The sequence below is a fragment of the Dunckerocampus dactyliophorus genome, chromosome 3 (genome assembly GCF_027744805.1).
Source record: "Dunckerocampus dactyliophorus isolate RoL2022-P2 chromosome 3, RoL_Ddac_1.1, whole genome shotgun sequence".
NCBI lineage: Eukaryota > Metazoa > Chordata > Actinopteri > Syngnathiformes > Syngnathidae > Dunckerocampus > Dunckerocampus dactyliophorus.
The window spans coordinates 10,001,641-10,025,122 of NC_072821.1; the positions used below are offsets into that span (position 1 = coordinate 10,001,641).

The following is a 23,482-nucleotide window of genomic DNA, read 5'->3' on the forward strand; positions in this document are numbered from 1 at the left end:
GTGTCCACCAAATATGGTGGGAAAATATAAGAAAATGTTAGCATAAACATAGTAGAGTAACATTCCACTATAAAATAAGGTAATAAATAAGATTACTGTAAATGAATAAAACTGAAAAACAAAAACCATCTTACCGTTCATGAGATGTCTTGATCAGGAGCACGCAAGTGGAGGCAGGGAGGAGGACTAGCCTGAGTCGAAACGCGACTTAAAGAGTCTAAAAGTCAGCTGGTCTCACAGACAAACGCACTACACGATAATGCTGTGTGCAAAATTTGAATTTGTAACTTAACTTAATTGTTTAAGTTAGTTTAAGGGCGACTACGAAGAGGAAGGAGTTTGAAGGGACAAGCCTGTCCCTCACACAAACTCACGTACGCGCTGTATAAGTCAGCCAATGAGCGTAGGCGGTGCCCCGATAATCAGCCAATGAGATGAGAGCGTAGGCGGTGCCCCGATAATCAGCCAATGAGATGAGAGCGGAGACGGTGCCCCGGAAATCAGCCAATGAGACCGTGAAGCGTCAGAAGGCGTCACCAAGTGTTAGTCTGAACTTGCACCGACTTGAGGCATTAATAAAGTTGATTGGGGAAAAAAAAACAAACTTGCACCGACTTGACGCTTTACGTTATATGGAAGTTATTCCGTAATACGATGCAAAAACTTCACATCAATTCTTTACTTCAGTGGAATTTACGTAAAAAGAGGTTTACGTTATGCGAGGTACTATTGTATATGTTCATGTACTGTATGTATGTCCGTGTATGTGCATGTACTGTACTGTATGTACAGTATATGTGTGTGTTTGTATCTACACATACAGTATGTATGTATTAGCAATTGATGTGGTACGAAGAGGCGGTAGGATTAAATAAGCTCTTCTTCGTCCTATTCCTTTTCGGACATGTGGAACTGTGACTTGTAACATGACGCATTCAATGTACAGTGTATGCATGTTCGAAATAAATTAAACCATAACCAGAATCACGTGTTGATGGCTGACGTCAACATTTTCAAAGCTTATAGGTATTTGAGAATTTATGTTGCACGAGACTCTTGCATGTGCACAGACCATTGGGAGACGCGCTATTTTCTGCTATTTTACGAGGTAAAGGAGCATCATGTATAACAGGTCTCCAAGCACATGATGAATACTTTGTACAAGACTTCCTGTCATTGTGACAGAATGTTCTAGGAGACATTTATAGCTCTAATGATCAGGACATCTTGTTCCCTTTACTGTCAGTCTCCTTCGGAGTTATTTAAATGTAGCGTCTTTCTGTCGTCGGCCCTCTCACCTGTTTTGTGAACCACTGATGTCTGTCTGGTGCTTTGGGCCCTTAGCCAGGTCCCTCAATGAGTCACGGCACAGAAATTGCACCCAGTGTTCAATGGGCTAAAGTAAGGATGTTGTATATAGTTGTAACTGGTCCCTCAGCGTATGCACTTTGTCTTGCACTTTGGAAACCAAAACGTATCGCTATTATCACCAAAATACTGTAATTTGTATTCAACTTAGAGAAACAAACTGTAGTCATGACATAACAGCTTCAAATAATTCGGATTATTTAAAGTAAATAGAACCCTGCAGCCATGGCTCAGCCCGTTAAGCAGTTTATAATACTGGGGCTATGGCGCTAACACTACTGCAATTACTAACATTAGAGTAAAATAAGAAAGCAGTGTTCATTTTATAACATGATAGTAAACAATATGGTGATTGGTGCATATTCGAACATAATTTAGGACAGATGGTTATTTATAGCATTAGCACTAGAGTCAAGTCCTGTGTGACTGCGACCATTAATTCCTTAGTTCCAGTTTTCATGCTCTTATTTTGTATTACTTCCTGTTTTGTTCTGTTCTGTTTTCGGCCGCATTTGCGCACCTTGCGCTAATTAGTGTGTGACTATTTAGTTCTGCTGGTGGCGTCTCCCGCTGTCGGAGCATTGCTTGTTTCTATCTTGCTGTAGGTTTGTTTCATGCTTGCTGTGCATGTGCATGTGCATGTGCATGTGTATGTTACGTGCCAACTGCCAGTTTACTTCTTTCTAATAATTGAAGACTTTTTACCTGCACTGGGTTCCCATCTGTGCTTCTTGAGGTCCTGCCAACACGCAAACCTAACAATTGCATTGAGTTGTCTGCAGTACGATGTCACATGCTAAAATGATCGAGTTTTGTTTCATCATTCTTTATCTCAGATATGTCATATTGCATATAAAAGTGTTGCTTTATCAATCCAAAATGGAATTCTTTGAACCAGCTCTTGTGCCTGATAGTATGACAATGGACACAGGATGCAATGAATGGACAGACTACGGGATGGAGGACAACTGTACCATATACTGTATACTGCCATTACATTAGAGTACGGTACCTGTATAATGACGCGAGCTCGAACGTCACTGTCTCATGATTAGACAGTGTACATTGATTGGTTGACAAACAATGAATGACAGAGATTCGTATTCCTCTTATATACTTTTCACACAATGGGTGGATGTCAGACTTGACCAACAGCTAACTATTTGTAGCAAGTAACATTTCTAGCTTGCTCCTGGTACAGAGAAATTCATGATGTCAATGCTACCAACAGTTTAGTGATTAGTGTTTTAGAAAATAGGTTTTGTATGTGTTTGTTTGAAAAACAGCAGGAAACATCATGATGTGTTAGTTATTCTGAGAGTGTTCCTGCAAATATTCAGATTGTGACAAAACACTGGTGTTAAAAAAACAAACGTAAACTTTATTGTTATATGTTTTTGACCACTAATATGTTTTTTTTAAAGAATGTTGCCAGAGTATTTACTTTCAAAAACAGCATTTTCAGATTTTGCATGTCAATTAAAAAGATGATGTGCTTATTGCCTCCGTACATTTATAAAACTGTACATCATGTCCTCTTTTCATAAGCAGACTTTATTCAAATTTGTTTTGCCTACTTTTTTGTTGTTTATTGTTTGGTTAATTCAGACAAGCATGTTTTCCCTCTAGTCTTATTTGTTGCTTGTTTTGTTAACTCTATATTCAGGGGTGATACTCAGCATCAGTTGACTCCTTTGCCTTTTCCGCTTATATTGAAATTGTGCCTTTTCCAGAACTGACTTTCCCAGTTTTTCCGATTGTCTAAAATAATTTTCAACTGAGGAGTGTATTCTGAGCAATCGAAACTTCTCTTCCAGGTCTATCCGAGCCGACGACATTTGGGACATTCTCTGGAAAGGATGTCCCATCCCAAATCGCTTCAAACGGACACATCATGAGACTGGAATTTCAGTCGGATCACTCCAACACCGGGAAAGGCTTCAATATCAGCTATACAAGTAGGTGTCTCTCTTCCAAGCTACTTTGAGACCCTTTTTATCATGACCACGATAATGTCAACTTGTTGATGTTTCACATTAGTCCCGCTTCGTTCGGTTCATTTTGCATTCAGCGTCTTGTTTCCTTATCACATAGACTTGTTTTTGTAGCATCTGTCACGGAATCAGAAAAAGGACCCAAACGTAGAAAGACAGCATGGAGGCAGTAGTTCAGCAGAACAAAGACTTCACTGAAGTTGACAGGAAGCAGTGGGAGAAAAGACGTCTGCTCCGTGGCTAAAAACTCAAAAAGAAAATACAAATAAAAATCCAATACAGCAGGCAAAGATCTGGAACAGGTGAACAGCAACCGGTGAATGACAGAACAGACGCAAGCTCAGGATGTGAAGACATCAACAAAAAGAAACAGAAAAGTGGCTCAGTGACAACATTAGATGCGGAGAATTGGAAAATAAACAAAAGTTTTCCTCAACAGCTAAAACTGGCAGCAGTAGTCATATAGAGCTGAGTTTTGTACGAAAAAGTACTCAGATGCAAAGATTACTTGTGTGTTTTTAATTAATTTATGTGGCTGCATGTCTACAATTGAGAATGTTATCCTTCACGTATGCACTCACACACGCTGATATGTACAGATATCCATTTGCAAACATACTCTATGTAATAAATGTAGATTTATGATTGTTTTTTTTCCCCATGTTTTTTTCAGTACACCTGCCTTGATGCAATGTCATTTTTTCCCTTTTTCTTCTATCTCTATTCTCTCGTCTCATTTCCTCTCAATCAGTAGCTAATCAGCCTTAGACACATCCGATCATTGGATGTATTCTCTAGGTGGGATCAGGTTAATCTCTGGAATGGAGATGAAATAAAGATAAACATGACAGGGTTGAATTAAGTTGGTGCTAAAGCATTGCTACTTTGCATGTCGTGCCCTTTTCTTAAGTACAAATGCATTATTTGTATTAAATTACAATGAAACAAAAGCACAAATAACATGTCAAACAACAGTAGCCTCTTTCCTGGAGATACACGATGCAAAATGTAGATACAGCCCTCAGCACGAAGCAGTGCCGTTCTAAACTATTGAAAAACTACAACCAATATAATAAATATATAGTTCATTGAATACCTGTTAGTGATAAGTCGTTCGCAAACTGAACGGCTCCTTGAAGTGAACGACACGAGCCGGTTCTTAAACACATTTTTATAGTTTTACAATTATATTTTTACATGCATAGAACAATTTCAAATGCATAGAAATGCATATGAATGATGAATTAAAGACATACATGAACATTTAAGGTTACTTTTACCTTCACGGAAGAAGTGATTCTTGACGTGACTGAAAACAGGAAGGTGGTAGTGATTGATCTTGTTGCCGCATTGTGTCTTTGGGAACAGTCATGTCTTCATTGAGGATAAAAGTAACCCTTAACTGTTCATTTATCTCTTTCATTTGTCATTTGTCACCATTTGCCATATTGTATGCAAACAGAGTAATGCGCGCATACTGAAGCAACATTGTGGTTTGCATTTTCTACAAAAAACACGCTTAACAGGGAGGACACTTACCGAGCTTCCACGGTATTTGTATTCTAGTTAGGGATACTCCAATCAATTGGCCACCAATCAGTATCGGGCGATTTCCGTGCAAAATCACATGATCTTTATTAATTCTTTTCTAATTTTATGAGTAATTACCTATTTTTGGGCAATATTAATTAACCACTAAACATGTATTAATATATTTTTGAAAAACCGTGATAGAGTGAAGACGCAAAATTCGAACAGCGATGTGTCGAGGGACAACTGTAATACACACAATCGGGTTAGACTTATTTTTTTCACTTGAAATGGTTCTTTGTTTTTGTGTTTTATAATTTGTTTTTTGTTGCATTATGTTGAGCATATGAGTGAAGCCATATAGACAATTAACATTTGGTATAATTATATTTTTACATTCGACATTAAAGTTATACATATTTTGGTAAGAAATAAATTTAAGCAACAAAAAAATCTGAGCTCATTTGAGAGCTGAGCTAAAAGAACCGGTTCCCTTAGAGGAGCCCAAATTCCAGTTACTAATACCTGTCTGACAGTGTAAAACAGTGCATTCTTTTCTTTATTTAGGCAGCATTTCGATACAGCTCTTGTATTCCATATCGCATTGTACATTGCATTGTACCACTCTTTGGGCCAGTGAGATTCTCTACAGTTTTCGGTGACTTAATTTCTGTGTTTCAGTAACTTGCTGCCCCAATAGATAGATAGATACTTAGATACTTTATTCATGTCCAAGCCTGTTATGCTGTACATTGAAAAATCAACCACATTTTATGGGGATTACAGGAAGAAAGCACAAAATTGAAGTCACATTTTCAGTTTGAGTAGGTGTCTGCATGTGATCATATTTTCTATCGGTGTCTTTACAGCATTTGGCCAGAATGAGTGTCATGATCCAGGCGTCCCTGTCAACGGTCAAAGGTACGGGGACCAATTTCAGCTTGGCAGCTCCGTGGCTTTCCGTTGTGACCAAGGATTCATAAGAACACAGGTAAATGATATGACACCATTTGACCCAATTGGAAAAAACAGTATTACTGTATGTTAGAATGACTTTCGCATTCATGTATGGCAGTAAGGAACCTCTTAAATCATACATAAATGTTTACAGGGGTCAGATCAGGTCACCTGCATCATTCAGGATGGAAATGTTGTTTGGTCTGCGGCGGTGCCTCGCTGTGAAGGTAAACACACGCTCGTTCTGTTTGTGATATGCACGAGTAATGGATTATCAATGGGAAACTCAAAAGTTGTGTGTCTACTTCTAAACTCACACATTATGAAATGTCCTCACATTTTGAATTCAGATCAAATGAAACCATATTTGAATATGTTTTCATATTATCATCTATTTTGATATATATTGCAAACTAAACAAATGTTAATGTCTTTATTTCAAAATGGAATTTCTACTGAGTGGGGATTAAATGTTACTGCCTGCAGCCAGCTGAGCTGCAAAGACGCGAGAAGCCATTCTGGCATCATTTGAAACATAAATAATATGGATTTCCTCACCAATAATCAAGCCATAATTATTTAGGCTTGAATGTGAACAAGTCAGGCTCAGCACAGTGTTATTTAATGAATCTCAATGTGTTTGCTGACAATTTAGACATTCTGAAAGGATTACAGAGTTGCAATAAACTGGACTGATTTGTTGTGGTTATGAAAAATGGATACTGAGACACAAAAAGAAAAAAAAGATGAATTGCATATTCTTTATTTTCATTGTAGCTCCATGTGGAGGCCATCTCACCGCTCCGACTGGAGTTCTTCTGTCTCCTGGATGGCCTTCATTCTATAAAGATTCTCTCAACTGCCAGTGGGTGATCGAAGCACTGCCTGATCATGCTGTGAAGATACACTTTGACAGGTGTGTTTTTGTTGTCATGTGGACTCGTTTCTTTTGGTCTTACCTTTACAATGGTTGTTGCAAAATATGCACTTTGCAAAGGACATCTTTCCACATACAGTGCCAGAGCACTACCTGTTTTGCCTCTCCTTTCCTTTAACTATATATCATGTATGAGGCTAGTGAGTATCTTGGCCGTATCATTATTTGTATGCATATTTTCCAACTCCAAGCTGTATAAAATTGAATCCATATTGGATTTAAGCATATCCAGTGATGTGTACTTGTGTAATGAGGGAGGGTATGGTTTAAAGAGGTCAACAGAGAATTATTAAGCAGCTGCTTTTGCTGAGGCAAAAAGGTTCAAACATGACATTTAACTGAAAATGCAGCACACATAGAAGCATCAAAGGTTTTTTTTTTTTTTGTAAATAGGCAACAAAGTCTCAAAAATGAAAGAATAATGACATGCCCCCGTTTGTTACCTGACCTAAACCCTGTCGAGAGTTCTGGGACCTTTTTTGAAGGGGAACATTATAGTCGTCCCTCTCCACATCGCGGTTCGAATTGTACTCTATCACAGTTTTTCAAAAATATATATTAATAAACCATTCCGTTTCTTGATTGAATACGGCCTATTATTAGTCAAATATTTGCATAGTTAAGCAGATTTTATGTATTTTTTGCTTAAATTAAGCATTTTCAAGCATAAAAATGGCAAAATGAACTAGTATAAAGCATTCAGAGAACGCATTCAAAAATGTGATGTGGTGTAGTATTCTACACTGGTCACTAGGTGTCAGTAATGCTCCTGTAAAGTTTGGTGTGGCACAGAAGTATCAGACGGGCACAGGCACAATATTAATAACATGAGCCACTGTTGTGGCCGTAACCCACTCAAAGCTAAAACTCAACTCTGAACCCGCACTTCCTGTCCTCCACATGTCCGGAACACCTTTTTTTCAAAACACACGAGTACAAGTCTTATTTATGTCTTAAATTGATTTTTTCTCTGATTACTACTATATTGGGTAATATACAAAGATGTATAAAGTATAAAGGTGACTATAAGGGTCTTATTTCATGTCTAGAGGGCTGTAATAATATTAAAAAACATATTTAGAAGGTTGTAAATAGTTTTTCAATACTCTAACTGCAAAAATAATATATTTATAATTAAGGAATCCTACTTCACGGAAATTCACTTATCAGGTAATTAACCGCAATAAACAAAGGATTGTGCTGTATTCTCACTCGAACACGTCAGATGGGAACATTTTTTTCAGTTAGTTGCATAACAGTTCTGCACACAAATAGCTGTCTAATTATTATGCACACTGCAGCTGTGTAGTAATAAAATGAATCCTAAAAATGCAACTTGCCTAATAATTGTGCACACAACGTATAATAAATTGCTCATCACACTGCAGAGTATCAGGGGATTTGTTTGATGGTGTGATGCATTCAGCAACCAAATAGCTGTCAAAGAATTTACTTCTTTCGGCTTTTTAGTTTGGCGACAGCATTTCTCAGCATCTTTTTCTCCGCATGCACGTGCAGTTTCTATGGTAAATGCAGTTTTCTGGTTGAGTCAGTCACTCTTTCAGTTAGTCAGGTGCTATGAGATGGTCAGATAAATGTAAACGTCGTATGTGCTGCAGTAAATGATTAATGTTGGAGTTTCACTTTTTCTTTCTGGCAATGAGCCACAAGCAGAAGCAGCATAGCATGAAATTGCTGTGGCTGAAATCTTATCTATTTTGGAACTTAAACATAAAGGCCACATCACCCTTGCCGCCTATAAGGCATTCAATTTGTGTTGGATTGCATTTATGCAAATGTGTTGTGCAGACACAACACAAGTTTGTACGGATATTTTCACGTCCTTTTAAATTGCAGCTTGTGGTTTTTTTTGTGTGTCTTCTTTATTGTTTTCTATCTCAGCAAGTAGTTAATTGTGTTCAAATAACACCATTTTCCTACAATGTTTATTCTCCAATAATGATAGGTTGGAGAAGTCATGGCTACTTTAATCCAAGAAAGCTCTTAAGGAAGAAACGGTGCCTTTTGAATTGAAAGATAACGGGAAGTGAGGGAAAACATTAGAAATGTTCTCATGTACAGCAACTGTAACATGTTGACTATGTGGTGCTCACTTACATAATTCTAAGCAGGTTCTAATGGAAGTAGTCATCTGTTGCTTCTATATGGGTGGCCAGATGCAGTTGTTAGCTGTGTGATTACAAATGTTTGCATATACAAGTCATCTTCGCGTTTGATTTTTAACAATCCTTTCCAGAGCATTGAACAAAAACATTTGCCTTGTTTTGTGTTGCTGCCCAGGTTCCAGACTGAAGTCAACTATGATACACTAGAGATCAGGGATGGCCCCTCATCTTCCTCCCCCCTGATTGGTGAATACCACGGCACCCAGGCACCTCATTTCCTGATTTCTACGTCCAACTTCCTGTTCCTGTTGTTCACCACTGACAACAGTCGCTCAGCGACGGGCTTCAGCATCAGATACGAGAGTAAGGATTGGCTTACTCTGCTAACAAGTTAGCAGATGTTCAGTGTTTCATGCGCTCAAGTCATGTGTTCACAAATGTGTAATGACATACTTGTTATGTACGCGCACGTATCCAGACACCCTCTTGACTCTGTGGCATTTATGCACGTGTGATGTGAATTCCAGGTGTGAAAATGGAGTCCGACTCTTGTCTTGACCCGGGTATTCCAGTCAATGGGCGTCGCCATGGCAGCAGCTTCTCCATCGGCTCCCGTGTCTCGTTTACATGCGACCTAGGATATACGCTGAGTGATCAGGAGCCCATTGTTTGCGAGCAAAATCATCAGTGGAGTCACGCTCTTCCCAGCTGTGATGGTGAGAATGCTGCAATGATTTTTGCCCCTCTTGGAAACCTGCAGAGAGATGATCTTTCTTTAGTAAACAAATGATGTGACAGCTGGTGGAACTCATTTTCATGCTGTCAGAGTTATGTGGCTGAGGTGTTTGAGGTAAAAAGCAAGAAGCATATTATGAATGACTTTGGTTTCTATGACTGTGATGTACTTTGAGTTAGGCATATAAAACACAGCAGTGGCGGGCAGTGCCTTTGGTACTTGGGCCTTCAGTGGATACTTAACTGGACATCATTTTTTTCAGCAGACATTGATTTTAGGAAAATTATAATAAAAGTGCAATAGTAGTGACTTGAACAAAGGGTGCTCGAGTTTGCGCCACGCTAAAGCTGGGGAAAGATACTATATATAAAATGGTGGCCAAGTGGATATCATGTTGGCCACACAGTCAGGAGATCGGGAAGATCTGGGTTTGAATCTCCATTGGGCATCTCTGTGTGGAGTTTGCATGTTCTTCCTGTGCGTGCGTAATTTGTCCATAGGTGTGAATGTGAGTGTGAATGGTTGTGTCTATATGTGCGATTGGCTGGCCACCAGTCCAGGGTGTACCCCACCTCTCGCCCGAAGTCAGCTGGGATAGGCTATCTGTCCAACTGATAATACAAAATAAATAAATGGTGCAAAGCCCTTTAAATAACGGCACATCTCTTCCAAGGACAGATAAGTAAATAGAAGTACTTGCCACATCAGTGCAATGAAAAAAATATCGTAATTATGGTCATCATACAACATTTCAGATTGGGCAAAGTGTTTTCAACACTCCAGGCTCAACATTTCAAAGTAATCAAGTTACAAAGCAGAAAAGTTACCATACTGTTGGTCTGGCTGCTCAAGCAATGTACTATTGCAACAACGGAGCATCAATAGGGTAAAACTAACCTGCTTCACGACGGTCTCAACCCAGATCACGTTCCTTATTAGTGGGAGAACAATCAAACGCTTGGTGAATTCTGCTTGCACCCTTCTTGAAATGAATCCAAACACGTTCGGTGTTCTAGCTAGCCAGCTAACAGGCGCGTTTTGTCGGCAGTCCAAACCCAAGCGTAGTTTATAAGACACTGTCAACCGAGCTTCTCTCGCGATACCCGGTTCATGTCTCCACAATTGATTAATCTAAAATTTATGGCTGATTACTATCGATACAGCATTCTTTTATCGGCAAATCGGCATTGTTAGCTCCTCAAACCGGTTATCCAGTCGCATCGGTTTATCGATCACGTCCCTAATCCCAAGAAAGGGTGAGTCGTTCTTCGTGACTTTTTCTTTTCTGTGTGATGTTGTGTATCGCACATTGCGGCTCCTCTAATACCTGCTGTTAGTGTCACCCTCGTAGATTCTACAGCAGGGGTCACCAAGGTTTTTCCTTGTGAGAGCTACTTTTACAAAATGAAAATGGCCACGAGCTACTCATTTTTGTAACATTTATTTTCAGAGCTTATTTTAAACTCAAACAAAGCGAATATGCTTGTTTTACCAGATCATTAACAAAAGGCTGGTGTCCACAACTCACATGTTGTATTTCAGAATACATTTCTTTCTACTGTTCTTTCATTATTAACTGAAAACCTGAATGAAAAGCAGGCTTGCGGGCACCTCATGTGGTCGTGGGGGGCTACCTGGTGCCCGCGGGCACCACGTTGGTGACCCCTGTTCTACAGTATATAGTAAATAAAATAAATGTTGCTTAATTTGATCAATATGGTACAGGCCTACTCACTTGACCCCTAAACCAGGAAGAATGCAGGTGTATACATTGCAGGGGAACTCCAACGCAATAAGTGGCTGCCAGATTGCAGAGATTGCAAAACTGTAGGCAATAAAGGCAAGTCTGTTGGAATAAATTAATACTATTTCATGGACCAAATACTAGAATTTCATTTGAAAATGTATGTCAGTGCTTGTGATAGTGTTTAGGCCAACAGAGAAGCATGTCCCTGACTGCAAACCACTGAAATACAGTAATAAAAATATGAAATGCAAGAAATAAAAGAAACAGTCATAAAAAAGAGAAAAGAACTCCTTACCTTTATCCTCGTGGTTGTCCTGCACACTGGAAGCTGTTGCAAGGATGGATAGGCCAGAATATTGGGGGGAGGGAGGCGCAATAAAGAGACCACTACACTGCTTACTTATCACTGTCACTTATCACTATTTTATCATAGAAGATCCTTTCACATGTTCATCTTTATCCTTTATGACGGTCGTTTAAGCGGCTCGGACTTGGCATGCGTACAATGTTGTTTCCTCCACTGAGCGTTTGACAATGTCTAATTTCATTTCACTGTTCACTGCCACTTTCCTTTTCTTTTATGTGTTGCCACCAGAAGAGACAGCCTCATACTTGGAAGACATTAATAGAGGTTACATTTATAAAAGTTAACTAAAAACAACAAAATTGAGAGCGACACAGTCATGTATTACTCCAGCCAAGTACTCTTCCGCTGTGCGCACATCACTAGTAGCATTTTTCTTTTGTACAGTGTGAGCTTGTTACCACACCTCGGAAAACGGAATGCCATAAAACAAGGGCAACCTATACAGAGAATATCTGATACCAGGTAGTTTGGTAGTGGTAGCACGTCTGCCTCACAGTTAGGAGTTCTCTCCGTGCTTGACTGAGTCTTGCCTTACTCTGGCTTGCTCCCACATCTCAAAAACATGCATATCAGGCTAACTGTTAACTCTTATATTGTCCATAGGTGAATGTGAGTGTGAATGGTTATTTGTGTATATGTGCCCTATGATGTATTGACGACCAGTCCAGGATGTACCCCACCTCTCAGCCAAAGTCATCTGGGATAGGCTTCAGCTCATCCACAATCCTAATGAGGACGAGCTGCATAGAAACTTGGTGGATGAAAAGACGTCAAAGCTCAGACTGGAACATTGGAACATGATTGAACATTGGAAGCATATTGATTTTAGATTACATGTGACACAAGATGGCCTCGTTAGACAAGGAAAAAAAGCAAATCCTTAAATTGCTAATGTCACCAATCTCTCAGAATGTTTTTTTCCCATTCTTCTCAAAACTTCAAGAGTCACCTAATTTTGATACTGTGGCAAAGTCTACTGTGTAACCTCCCAACACACAAACCGTGACGCTGGTTGACCACCAAGTTGCTCTAATTTCAAAACATGGTTTGCATAGCATATCAGGTCAAGTATTCCGAGCTCAAACTGTCACAATCATTATAATGATTAACTATATTAATGGATAAACACCTCAAACCAAGTTAATTTATATATAATGGTTTTGGTTTCCACTGCAGTCCTGTTGCAGTTTCAGCACCTTCCACGGCCACCAGCTGTTTGATTGTTCTAAGTGAAATAAGTTTCCCAATAGTCAACTAATCTGCATCAACACTTACTGCGTGAGAGTTTTATGGTCCACTTGCTTTCCCCAAAAAAGGTTTAGACAGGTCTAAATTTGAGTAACACTCGTCATGAATGAATATCATCATGAACTGTTCAATAAAGCCCACTTTAGTTACAAAAAAATATATATATATATATAAAGTGTATATATTTTTTTTTCTATTTTAACTAGCAATTATTAGTGTGTGTGTGTGTGTGTGTGTGTGTGTGTGCGCCTGTGTGTGTGTAGAAGGGAATCAGCTAAGTCAACTGACTGCTAGAAGGAGAGAATAATTGGACAACCACCTGAAGTACGATAGCACGGGATCAGCTGATCTAGCAAATTCATCAGTTTTGTGCCCTGCCTGAACCAACACTACGCTCCATTAACTATGATAGAGACACCTGAGTGTTTATTGCAGTTGCGTAGGTGTTTTTTTTTTCTTTTCATTTAGCTAAGGCTTTAGCTGTGATACAAAACAATGTCACAACTGACGAATAAATTCCAAAGCCCGCTGAGAAGTAGGTTGGGGAGGAGTAAATGCAATCAACAACTCTTGCTTGTTTCATAAAATCAGATTACAAATATTACAATGCATGTTTTAACAATATGTTTTGACGTGTCTCTCCACATGGTGCATGAATTGTACATAATGCATCACAAATATGGCTTGTAAGTGTACACTGCAGCCCCATAGGCACAGTTACCAAAAAAGAAATGTGACCAAAGTGTATTTTCCGGTATTATCGCTAAATGAAAAAAGAAGTATGTAACATTTGTGGTTCATTTCCTTGCTTTCCCAATGCCTGTTGGGCCCAAATAAGTCACAATATTCCTTCAGGTCAGATTAATTGCCAAACAGCTATTTTAGAACACTGGCAGCTCATTTATAAGTCAGGGAGGCTAATGAAAGAGCATTGCTACACTTTAAACACAGAGTTGAAGCCAAGATGATCATTTATGACTAGAATGAGCATTAAACGAAATGTACATGATTGACTGCAGGGTAATTCAATTAACAATACATTTTCAAAGTATTTATTAAAAAAATATTACTAATAATAATTAATATTGTTGTACCATACGAGGGGTGGGATACATTCTCATTCTGAATATTCTGAGCTCCTGTTTCCATACCAGTGCTGTATTAAGCAGACTGCAACACTGCATAACAAAGTTCTGCATTGATGTAGCTGAACTTGCCATAGCAAACATCAGTGGCGGAGCCACACAATATCATTGGAGTGGCCGAGGTGAGATGATTACTCACCTGGGGGTGGCAATAAGTTGATACCTGAACTGTCTAGATGACCAGTGGGGTGGATGACAAATGAATGACAAAGGAAAGAAAAGATGCTGAAATAAACATGGGATTGAATAACTGTTTATACTGTAAGTGCCATCCAGCTCACTGCTCCTTACACATATACGTTACCAATCCACCCCCCTACTCTTTCACTCTTTCATAATCCTTTAAGGATGCACTTTCACACTCAGCAGATACTGTCTGCGCTCAAATGCTTCTTTCACTGAGGGTCATTTTTTTCAGTTAAGTCCACACAAACATGTAAAAAAAATGCACCTCCACACCAGTGTTAAAAATGTCCATCTGCTCGAGTGGAATTAAAAAAAAAAAAAAAAAAAACTGTCCACATAAATCCACAATCACCAGCTGCCATGCACATTTTGGCCAATCAGAAGCCAGAAAAGGCAAATGCAGCTGACATGGTCACGCATTATAACACCTCTGCTCATCAATATAGTGAGATATTAGGTGTACAATGACTTGTACGTTATCTTTAAAATCAGTTAAAACCACTTACATGGATCGCCTGTACGTTAAATAAGGCTCACACGCATGTGTCTACCACGGCATGAAATTAAGCCAACACCCATGAGTCAATAACTTCATGTTCTCTTGTTAAATAAGGTTCAAAACACGAGATAATATCACACATTTCTTATGATGCCATCCAAACAGTTTTTGAAAGTTTTTTTTTTTTAAAAAGCTCAGTTTTTAAGAACAAAAACCTACATTTGCATGTGGCCAAGAGGACAAAATGCATAGAAGCATTTCAAAATTCATGTTCGTATGGACATGACTTAATCAGTCCCAGTTTGAAGTCAATCCCAACGTCACGTGAAAAGCATGCAACACCAAGGAGGGAGCGGGAGGAGATCCGACTCATCAATGCAACTCAACTCTGCTCTATTTCAATATGACATGGGAGACAATAGCGGTGGATAAACAAAAGGGAGGAGGGGGGAAACACAGCATCTCTCCATGCACAGGCGAGAGAATGGCTTCAAGGTGTCTTTCTTTCAAAGCAGCAACGAATATGTTTGCAGACATTTCACCACACGCATTATCTGCGATTCATCTAGGAGATCGATGATTGACAGATGATGATTTTTCAAGGCTCTCAAATTGAAGCAGCATATGAGAGGGAAAAAAAGTGATTCCGTTTTTTGTTTGCAATGTGTTTGTTACCTGAAGCACTTAAACAGAATTTGATTTAAATAAAATATGAGAGACAAACAAAAGTTCAACACTCACTTGTTTTCAGGTTATATATGTGATATACCTGGAGTTAATTAGTAATCCATGTCTGATAAACCTTCCAACAATATAGCAGCAGAATTCTTTGTTCTTCTGTGCCAGAGAGTGGAGCTTTGTGCTCAAGTCTGTTGGCAGTCAGAACCACTGCAGTTATTTTTGTCTTCCACGTTTTTGTGTGTCATTTTAGCATCTTAATTTCTCTCAGCGTGTGTATATATCATAAGCACAACAAGCCTTGCAGATGTAAAGGTGTAAATTCCTTGTTTCTGACTTCTTCCAGTTCCCTCCGAGTGTCCCCTTAAAAAAAAAAAGCACTGACTCTGCACCTCGCAGCTGCACCTCCGTACCTCATTTTAGAAGTTTTACATGACTTCTAAAATTACCTTTCCTTCCTGCAGTTATTTTAATATCAACCATGTCAGCCCTGTGCTCAGTTCACAAAGGTCCAGCAATTATACGTTTTACACATATAATAAAGTAAAACTGAACTTGATTGTGGTCCTTTAATAGAAACATTCGGTTTGGGGAAATATGCCATTAACTGACTTGACTGCGCTTTCTTTCATCTTTAAATGTAATGTTTGTCTCTCCATAGCTCTGTGTGGAGGCTACGTTTATGGAAAAATGGGCACCATTCTTTCACCGGGATTTCCTGACTTCTATCCCAATTCTTTGAATTGCACCTGGACCATAGAGGTATCTCATGGTAAAGGTAAGAGCACAGCTACACAACGAAAACATGGGTGCTACCAATCTTAAGACGATACAGTCATCCCCCGTTTATCACGGTCAATTGGTTCCGGACGCGACCATGATAAGTGAAGTAGGATTCCTTCTTTATAAATGGAATCTTTTCATAGTTACAGCATAGAAAACCTGTTTCAGACATTCTATAACCTATCTAGACATTAAATGATACCCACATAGTCACCTTTACACTCGTATTACCCAATATAGTAGAGAGTAGTACTATAGTAGTTTGATTGCCAACCTTAACGGCAATAGGAGTACTCAATTCCAACACAGTTAAGCTTGCACACTTGTCTCCTCCTCACTCTCTCTCTCCCACAACAACAACGCTACCTCCTTATCCACCAATGAAACTAACAGCGAGGTGCATTCACAAACATCAGAATTTATAACATCAACTTTACAACACCAACAGGTTGTTACAGTAACATTGCTGACACCTAGTAAGCGGTGTACAGTGTTCCCTCGCTTTATTGCGGTTTACCTTTCGTGGATTCACTGTTACACAGAACTTTGTTAGTGCTTCTTTTTTTTTTTTATTACAGCATGTGAATGCTGTTACAGGCCGAGGCTGGCTCTTTAAGAAGAACTGCATTGTGGGAAGTTGAGTGTCTCTCTTCCCTTGCTTGTCTGTCTGCACCGCCCTTAGTTTTCTGCGTCCTGATTGGCTGTAGACCATTGTCAATCAATCTCCCAAGTGACGTCAGCGAAGTTGCAGCTCTCAGTTTAAGCAGAGTAACCAAATATGAGATGATGGACGAGACAGAGGATGTTTACAGTGATTATAGCAAAGATTTGAGCGATGTGTCAATAGTTTCCAAGGAGGAACACACATCTAGAGATGAAATAGAGAACTTGCAGAACAGGGAATTAAGCCGTATTTATTCGAAAGTTGCTTATCCTTCAATTGTTTTAAATCGGCTTCTTAATGAGCGTAAATGGGTCTTTAGAGGCTTTTTTATTGTGTATTTCATCGCTGCCTGCCCCCACTGTCAACGTATTGCTATCAAAGTATGTTTTACGACATGTATAATGCTTTGAATGCTTGCCTCTATGGTGGAATAGTGTATAGAATACAATATGTAAATAAGACATGACTTACTCTGTTCTGTGGCAACTTTGATGCCATTCTCCTCCTTTTTTCCTGTGTAGCACAGCATCGGGAATAGCATTCTAGCATCCATGTGTTTATACCGCACTTTGAAGCCAAATTCTTCTTGTCTAGGTGAAATCAGTGAAATCAACATTGCAAAAAACACAACGCAAGGCGAGCGTCCATTTGTCGCTCGTTCTCTGTACTTGCTTCATTCATTGTAATCTTAAGCCTTTGTCTTTTGAAAAGAAAACAAGCTTATAGTTTCACTCGGACACTGTGAGCAGCCAGCGGCAACACCTTTTGGCATGACTGCTATTTTGATGAAAAATATACCGAACAAAGTCAACGAGTTACCTCTAGAAGCATTTGCTTAGCTGAGAGCTGCAACTTTGCCAGGGTCACTTGAGAAACGCTACTTTTCTGTGGCTTTCAGTCCATCATGGCTCCCGCCACGTACTATAAATATAATTTCTACAAATTTAACGTTCGCTTTCAAAAAACAAACAACGTAAAACATAATTACAAACAATATAGAACATATTTAAGCAAAGTTGATATATCATGTCTGTGACGCTTTAAACATGCACATTTTTTTACTAATAATAGGCCGTGTAAAGCCGTGATAAAGTGCAGCTGTGACATTTGTAGCGCGATGTGACGCGGTATGACTGTACGTGCACTCGTGCTGTTGACTATTCTTGACTCTGGACTCGTTTTTGACCCTTCTAAGCAACAAACAATATATGCAGTATGTGTGTGGTCATTGATGAACACAATGTATCCCACTGGGCATTTCCACTTGTTTAAGAAAACAAGCAAGGTCTGCTCACATAACATCAAATTCATGAGAGAATCAAAATTGTAGAGTGAGTTACATATTTGAAGCCCCATGTTCAGATTTCAAGTACTGTTTAAAAAAAAAACTAAAAACGTGTTGGTGGCAGAATTTGAATTCAGTGTATTCTCCAGACCTTCTTGACCGGATCCTTTTTTTTAAATTGTGGCAAATTATAGTGTCTTTATTGCTAATTATAGCATTTTCAGTGTAGAATGGCCACCATGTTTGTGGGTTTGTTGTGGCACCCTTCGAATGTTCAGAGTATGCCAAGCTTCACTTAATCATAGTATTTTCCTCTTCTTGTAAGAGTTTTCAATGTGTATCATATATCTTGATTTAACTTCCCTAAAATGTGTGTATATATGCTTCTAGTGTGTATCCACAAAAATGTACTTTCTGTCTGGATTTCTCCATCAATCATCTAATCATCCATTCGCCTGTCTGTCAATCCCTCCACTTCACCATGACTTTCCCAGGAGTCCACCTTGTTTTCCATACTTTCCATTTGGAGGAGAACCATGACTACCTGTCCATCACAGAGGACGGCAATTTCCTGGTTCCAGTAGCCCGACTAACTGGCTCAGTGCTGCCCTCGAGTGTTAAAGCGGGTCTCTTCGGGAATTTCACTGCCCAGCTACGATTCATATCAGATTTTTCCATGAGCTATGAGGGATTTAATATTACGTTTTCAGGTAAGATGGCTTTTTTAAATTGAATATACAGTCGTGTCATGTAAATTACATTTCTTTCACTCCCTATGGGTTGGAAGACATGCTGCTAAAGTATATATGTAATACAGCTATCGTCACAGTCTTATAATCATTAAGACACATGGCAAACAGTTATGGGGAATTAGCTGCTAAGTCCCACCTGTGCCCCTGTAAACATGCTTTACTTGTTTTTCAACCCATCTTGGAGAAATTTTACAGACATTTGCCTGTCAGTCCTTTAATGATGTCTACCAAATTTCAGGGTGATTCGGCTAAACATCAAAAAGTTACAGTTGGTGTTTTCTAGAGCACAGTGAGCTGTGTGAGAAGTTTAAAGTCAATCTCACTGGGTCAAACGTTGGGATTTAAAAACAGCATCACCGTGTGGTATATTTGTCTGAAAATAATAATAGCGCACTCAACAGGCAGGGTGCATGTCAAATTTTCACCCTTTTGTGTGCAGCGGTTCTGAGGGATGTACTGGGAAGCAAGTTTAGTGGGTTAGCGAGGTCTGTTGAGTCGAAAGCCAGGCTTGACTGTACTCCAAAGGTGGCTCTCTTTTAATGCGATTAGATCACGATAAAACCTGGTCTCGAACTGGTTATTTCCAGAGTTTCAGCTTAAAATTGTCTATGGAAGCACCGCTGCATCACCATTTGTTGAGAATTTGGGCAGCACTATGTCGTAAGTGGCTTCTTTGAGATCACACTGATCCGCTAGCATTCCATGATGAAATTCTCCACAAGCGAGATATTCAGTCGAAGAAATACGCTACATTTGCTCACTTTTTGAGCCGAACATCAGAAATAAAATGCATCATGAAATATTAATGTTGCAACAATATTAGGTGAAAGAAAAATGGTAAAAATACAGCAGCAGTAGAGAGAAAGTTGGCACACGCACAATGGACATGAGACGGATGTAACAGAGAGAATAACAGAGAATGTACAGAGAACATCCGCCTTCTCTATATCCAAGGACGTACCCACCATCGCCTTGGTCTTGGCCCCTGTTTGTGCTGTCACTCCCAAATTAGATAGAGAAGTACAGCTTTGTGGTGTTCCTCAGCTTCGCAAAGTCGTAATTGAAGATGTAGGTGACAAAGTCGTTGCCACTGTATGATAATGTGAAATGTGGTCAAAAATATATATACCCCTCCCCAATCATCGGGTAATCTGTGCAATAAACGAACATTCTTGGTACACACAATGTACAGATTGTCCGCAGATCTTGCAACCTTCATAAGAGGCCAGCATGGAAGGCACGGTAAGTACGTTTATTGCAAGTGTGACGGATGTTGGTCTTACAATTTCCAGTACGTGGGTTGGCCGTATGAATGAAGTGACGTCCGAGCAGCCTCAGATTTTGTGCGTGGTACGCACACTTAACTTACAAGTTGTACCGTGGGTGCGCAGTGATCTTACTTCTTCATGGTCACGGCATCGATTTGGAGAATACCGAAAATTGCACAACCATAAAAATCATAGGTCTGATTGTGATCTAGACTCCCCTCAAAGTCATATCCCTGTCTTAATTATTTATATCTAAACTTAGCGTCTTTGTACAGAATACGACTTGGAGCCTTGTGAGGATCCAGGAGTACCAGCGTTCAGCAGACGAACGGGATTCAGATTTGAAGTCGGTGACTCGCTGGCCTTCTCTTGTTTCCATGGTTACCGACTCGAGGGCGACAGCAAGATCACCTGCCTCGGTGGAGGCAGACGAGTGTGGAGCAACACACTGCCCAGATGTATAGGTGAGACAAACGAGTGTACACACAAACTTATGACAAATCAAGACAAAGTGCATTGTGTCGTTGTACAACTGAACTTTTCTGTTTCAGTTCTATCCATGCAGCAATAAACTCTTTTTTCTGTTGCATTTAATTTAAATGTCAGTTTGGGAGAAGTCTATCCGCAGTGTGATAAATTGGTAGCTTGCCACTTTCTTCTCATTGTGACTTTTTATTATTTGCCAGAATGTAGCGCCTTTTTGAAAAGTGTCAGAATAATAATGTATAATCATTTGCCTGATTGGTTATTGGAGGCATTTATTGTGAAACATGTAAAGGTCCTGATCTTATTCTCATTGTTTGTTTATACACTAATCTGGAAGCAGAGGTTTACTTTAAAATATATTGATGGAGTTTAGCCATGTTGTAAATGTCCCTCCCTTTATCTCGCCTGCTCTCTCCAGACACTCCTGGGGGAGATCATTACCAGCAAGAGTATTACCAGCAATATAAAATGTGTTAATACTTTTGTTACTCCCCTATTCTAATGTTACCATGCATATTCTTAAATGGCTCCTGTTTACCTTCAGCTCTCTCTCATTGTTTCTCCATCTGACTTTCTACACAGTATTAATTATTGGTGCCAATGTTGGATTTAAAATGTTGTCTTTGTTGAAAGTTACTGAATTATTATGAATATGACGTATTTTTATTCCATGTTTATGCCATTAGTTTTATAATTCCTTCCCACACTTTAAACGTCTGCTTGTGCCATTTGTTTTCCTCATTTCCCTGCAGTATTTGTATTTGATAAAAATAGTATTTGCACTCCATACAAAGACAAATCCTGCGCCTGTTTGCTAAACCCATGATACCCACAATCCCCGGCTACAATACAACAGCTGTAGAGAGTGTTCCGTTCTTACGGAGACTACTTTCAATTGAATTCATTAGGATTCAGCACTTGGTGTAGAGCTCAGAGGTGTACCAATTAAAATGGCTTTTGCATAAAAATCCCTAATAAAACACGGGCTACTACTAATATTGCAGCCGTTACCCACGGCAAGCTAAAACTCAACTCTGAACCCCCGACGTCACTTCCTGTCCCTCTGCCACTCTGCTCCCCTAGGGAGCACATTTATAGCAACACACATGCGCATGAGTCTTATTTACTGTATGTCCTAAATGACTTATTTTCTCTGATTATATCTACTATATTGGGTGATACAAGTGCAAAAGTGACTATAGGGTTCTGAGTTCATCAATAATGTCAAAAAGCATATGTAGGAGGTTGTAATCAGGTTGTCTATGCTCTAACTACAAAAATATGCCAGATGCATGCAAATAAGGACTCCTACTTAGCGGAAATTCACTGATCATGGTCGGGTTTGACACGAATAAACCACGATAAACGCGGGATATTTAATGTATGTAGTCAATGCTTCTTTTGTTTTTGCTCCTGTGGATATGTTTAGTTTATGTTTGACTATTGATCTTTAAATATTTTCCAGTTCATTATCATTTTTTGGAAAGTACATTTCAGTCTCTGTGGTTGGTTGTTATTCATCACCTTGTCAGGTTGTGCTTTGTGTTGCTCCTCGTCTCCTGTGTCGCCCTGCTGTTGTCTTCACACAACGTGGACAAAACCAAACCAAATATGTGACTGCTCAGACATAATAAGGTGAAATTGCATTGACTTTGACCTCTGGGGTGTCTGCCCCTTTTATTCTGTCGCTCCAGCTGAGTGTGGAGCCACGTCTTTGGGACCAGAAGGTGTTCTTGTCTCTCCGAACTTTCCATCCAACTACGACAATAACCACGAGTGCATCTATCGCATCACTACAGAGAAGGGACAAGGAATCAGGCTGAAAGCCGAGAGCTTCTCTCTGCAGGATGGAGACTCTCTCAGGGTATTTGTCTATCCACATGCACACGCATAAATACATGCATTTCAAGTCAATACATGCAGAGTCACACATACAAAATGCAGGCCAGGACCGGAAACGGTCTGTATGCAAATAAATGTACATATACATGTATAGAACTTTTATACAAACACACTTCCACACACAATTACATATTTTGCTTAGCGTTATGATGGTGCTGGATTAAAAAAAAACATCAATTGGAATGTAGATTTTGAAAAGAATCTAATTTGTAAGCCATACACTTTTCTGAGCAATTTATAAGTATATACTGTATATATTACTGTACATATATACTGGATAAGTACACACACACACACACACACACACACACACACACACACACTCCTGAGCAAAATATTCAGACCAGTTGAAAAATTGCAAGAATTTACATTTTGCACTGTTGGATCTGAAGGAGGTTGTAAGTAGAGCTTCAAAATGCATAAAGAAAAAATGGGAGTGAGACCAAAATACAAAAATGAGTAAGCAATTAATTGCAAACAAACATAAGTGAAATATACTTTACACCAGCTGATCAAAAGTTTAAGATCATAGCTAAAAAAACAACAAAAAATGAACCCCCCATCATCATCCTTCCAAAAAATATATTAATTGATAAATCATGTTGTTTCGTGGTTGAATTCAGCCTATTATTACTCTTCGGGCATTCAATCGATCACAACTGGACTATGCAGGTCGTCGATGACCTGGATGAATGACATTATTTACAGGCATATTATTAGTGAAAAAATATGCATATTGAAACATATTTTTTTGCCTAAATTAAGCATTTTCAAGCATAAAAATGGAAACGACCCCAGTTTCATGCATTATTTACTGAGAAATT

The 23,482-nt window shown here is 39.2% G+C and overlaps 1 protein-coding gene across 4 annotated transcripts in view; it reads left to right on the top strand.

Annotated features, from left to right (window-relative positions):
• LOC129178114 (CUB and sushi domain-containing protein 1-like) overlaps positions 1-23,482 on the top strand; it is a 493,613-nt gene that overhangs the window by 336,596 nt on the left and 133,535 nt on the right. For all 4 annotated transcript variants that reach the window (XM_054769950.1, XM_054769952.1, XM_054769951.1 and 1 more), the window contains exons 15-24: positions 3,186-3,326; positions 5,762-5,883; positions 6,004-6,076; positions 6,627-6,765; positions 9,088-9,275; positions 9,440-9,628; positions 16,180-16,296; positions 18,745-18,960; positions 20,546-20,734; positions 22,451-22,620. In XM_054769950.1, the coding sequence (XP_054625925.1) occupies positions 3,186-3,326; positions 5,762-5,883; positions 6,004-6,076; positions 6,627-6,765; positions 9,088-9,275; positions 9,440-9,628; positions 16,180-16,296; positions 18,745-18,960; positions 20,546-20,734; positions 22,451-22,620 (1,544 nt within the window). The remainder of the gene's footprint in view (positions 1-3,185; positions 3,327-5,761; positions 5,884-6,003; positions 6,077-6,626; positions 6,766-9,087; positions 9,276-9,439; positions 9,629-16,179; positions 16,297-18,744; positions 18,961-20,545; positions 20,735-22,450; positions 22,621-23,482) is intronic.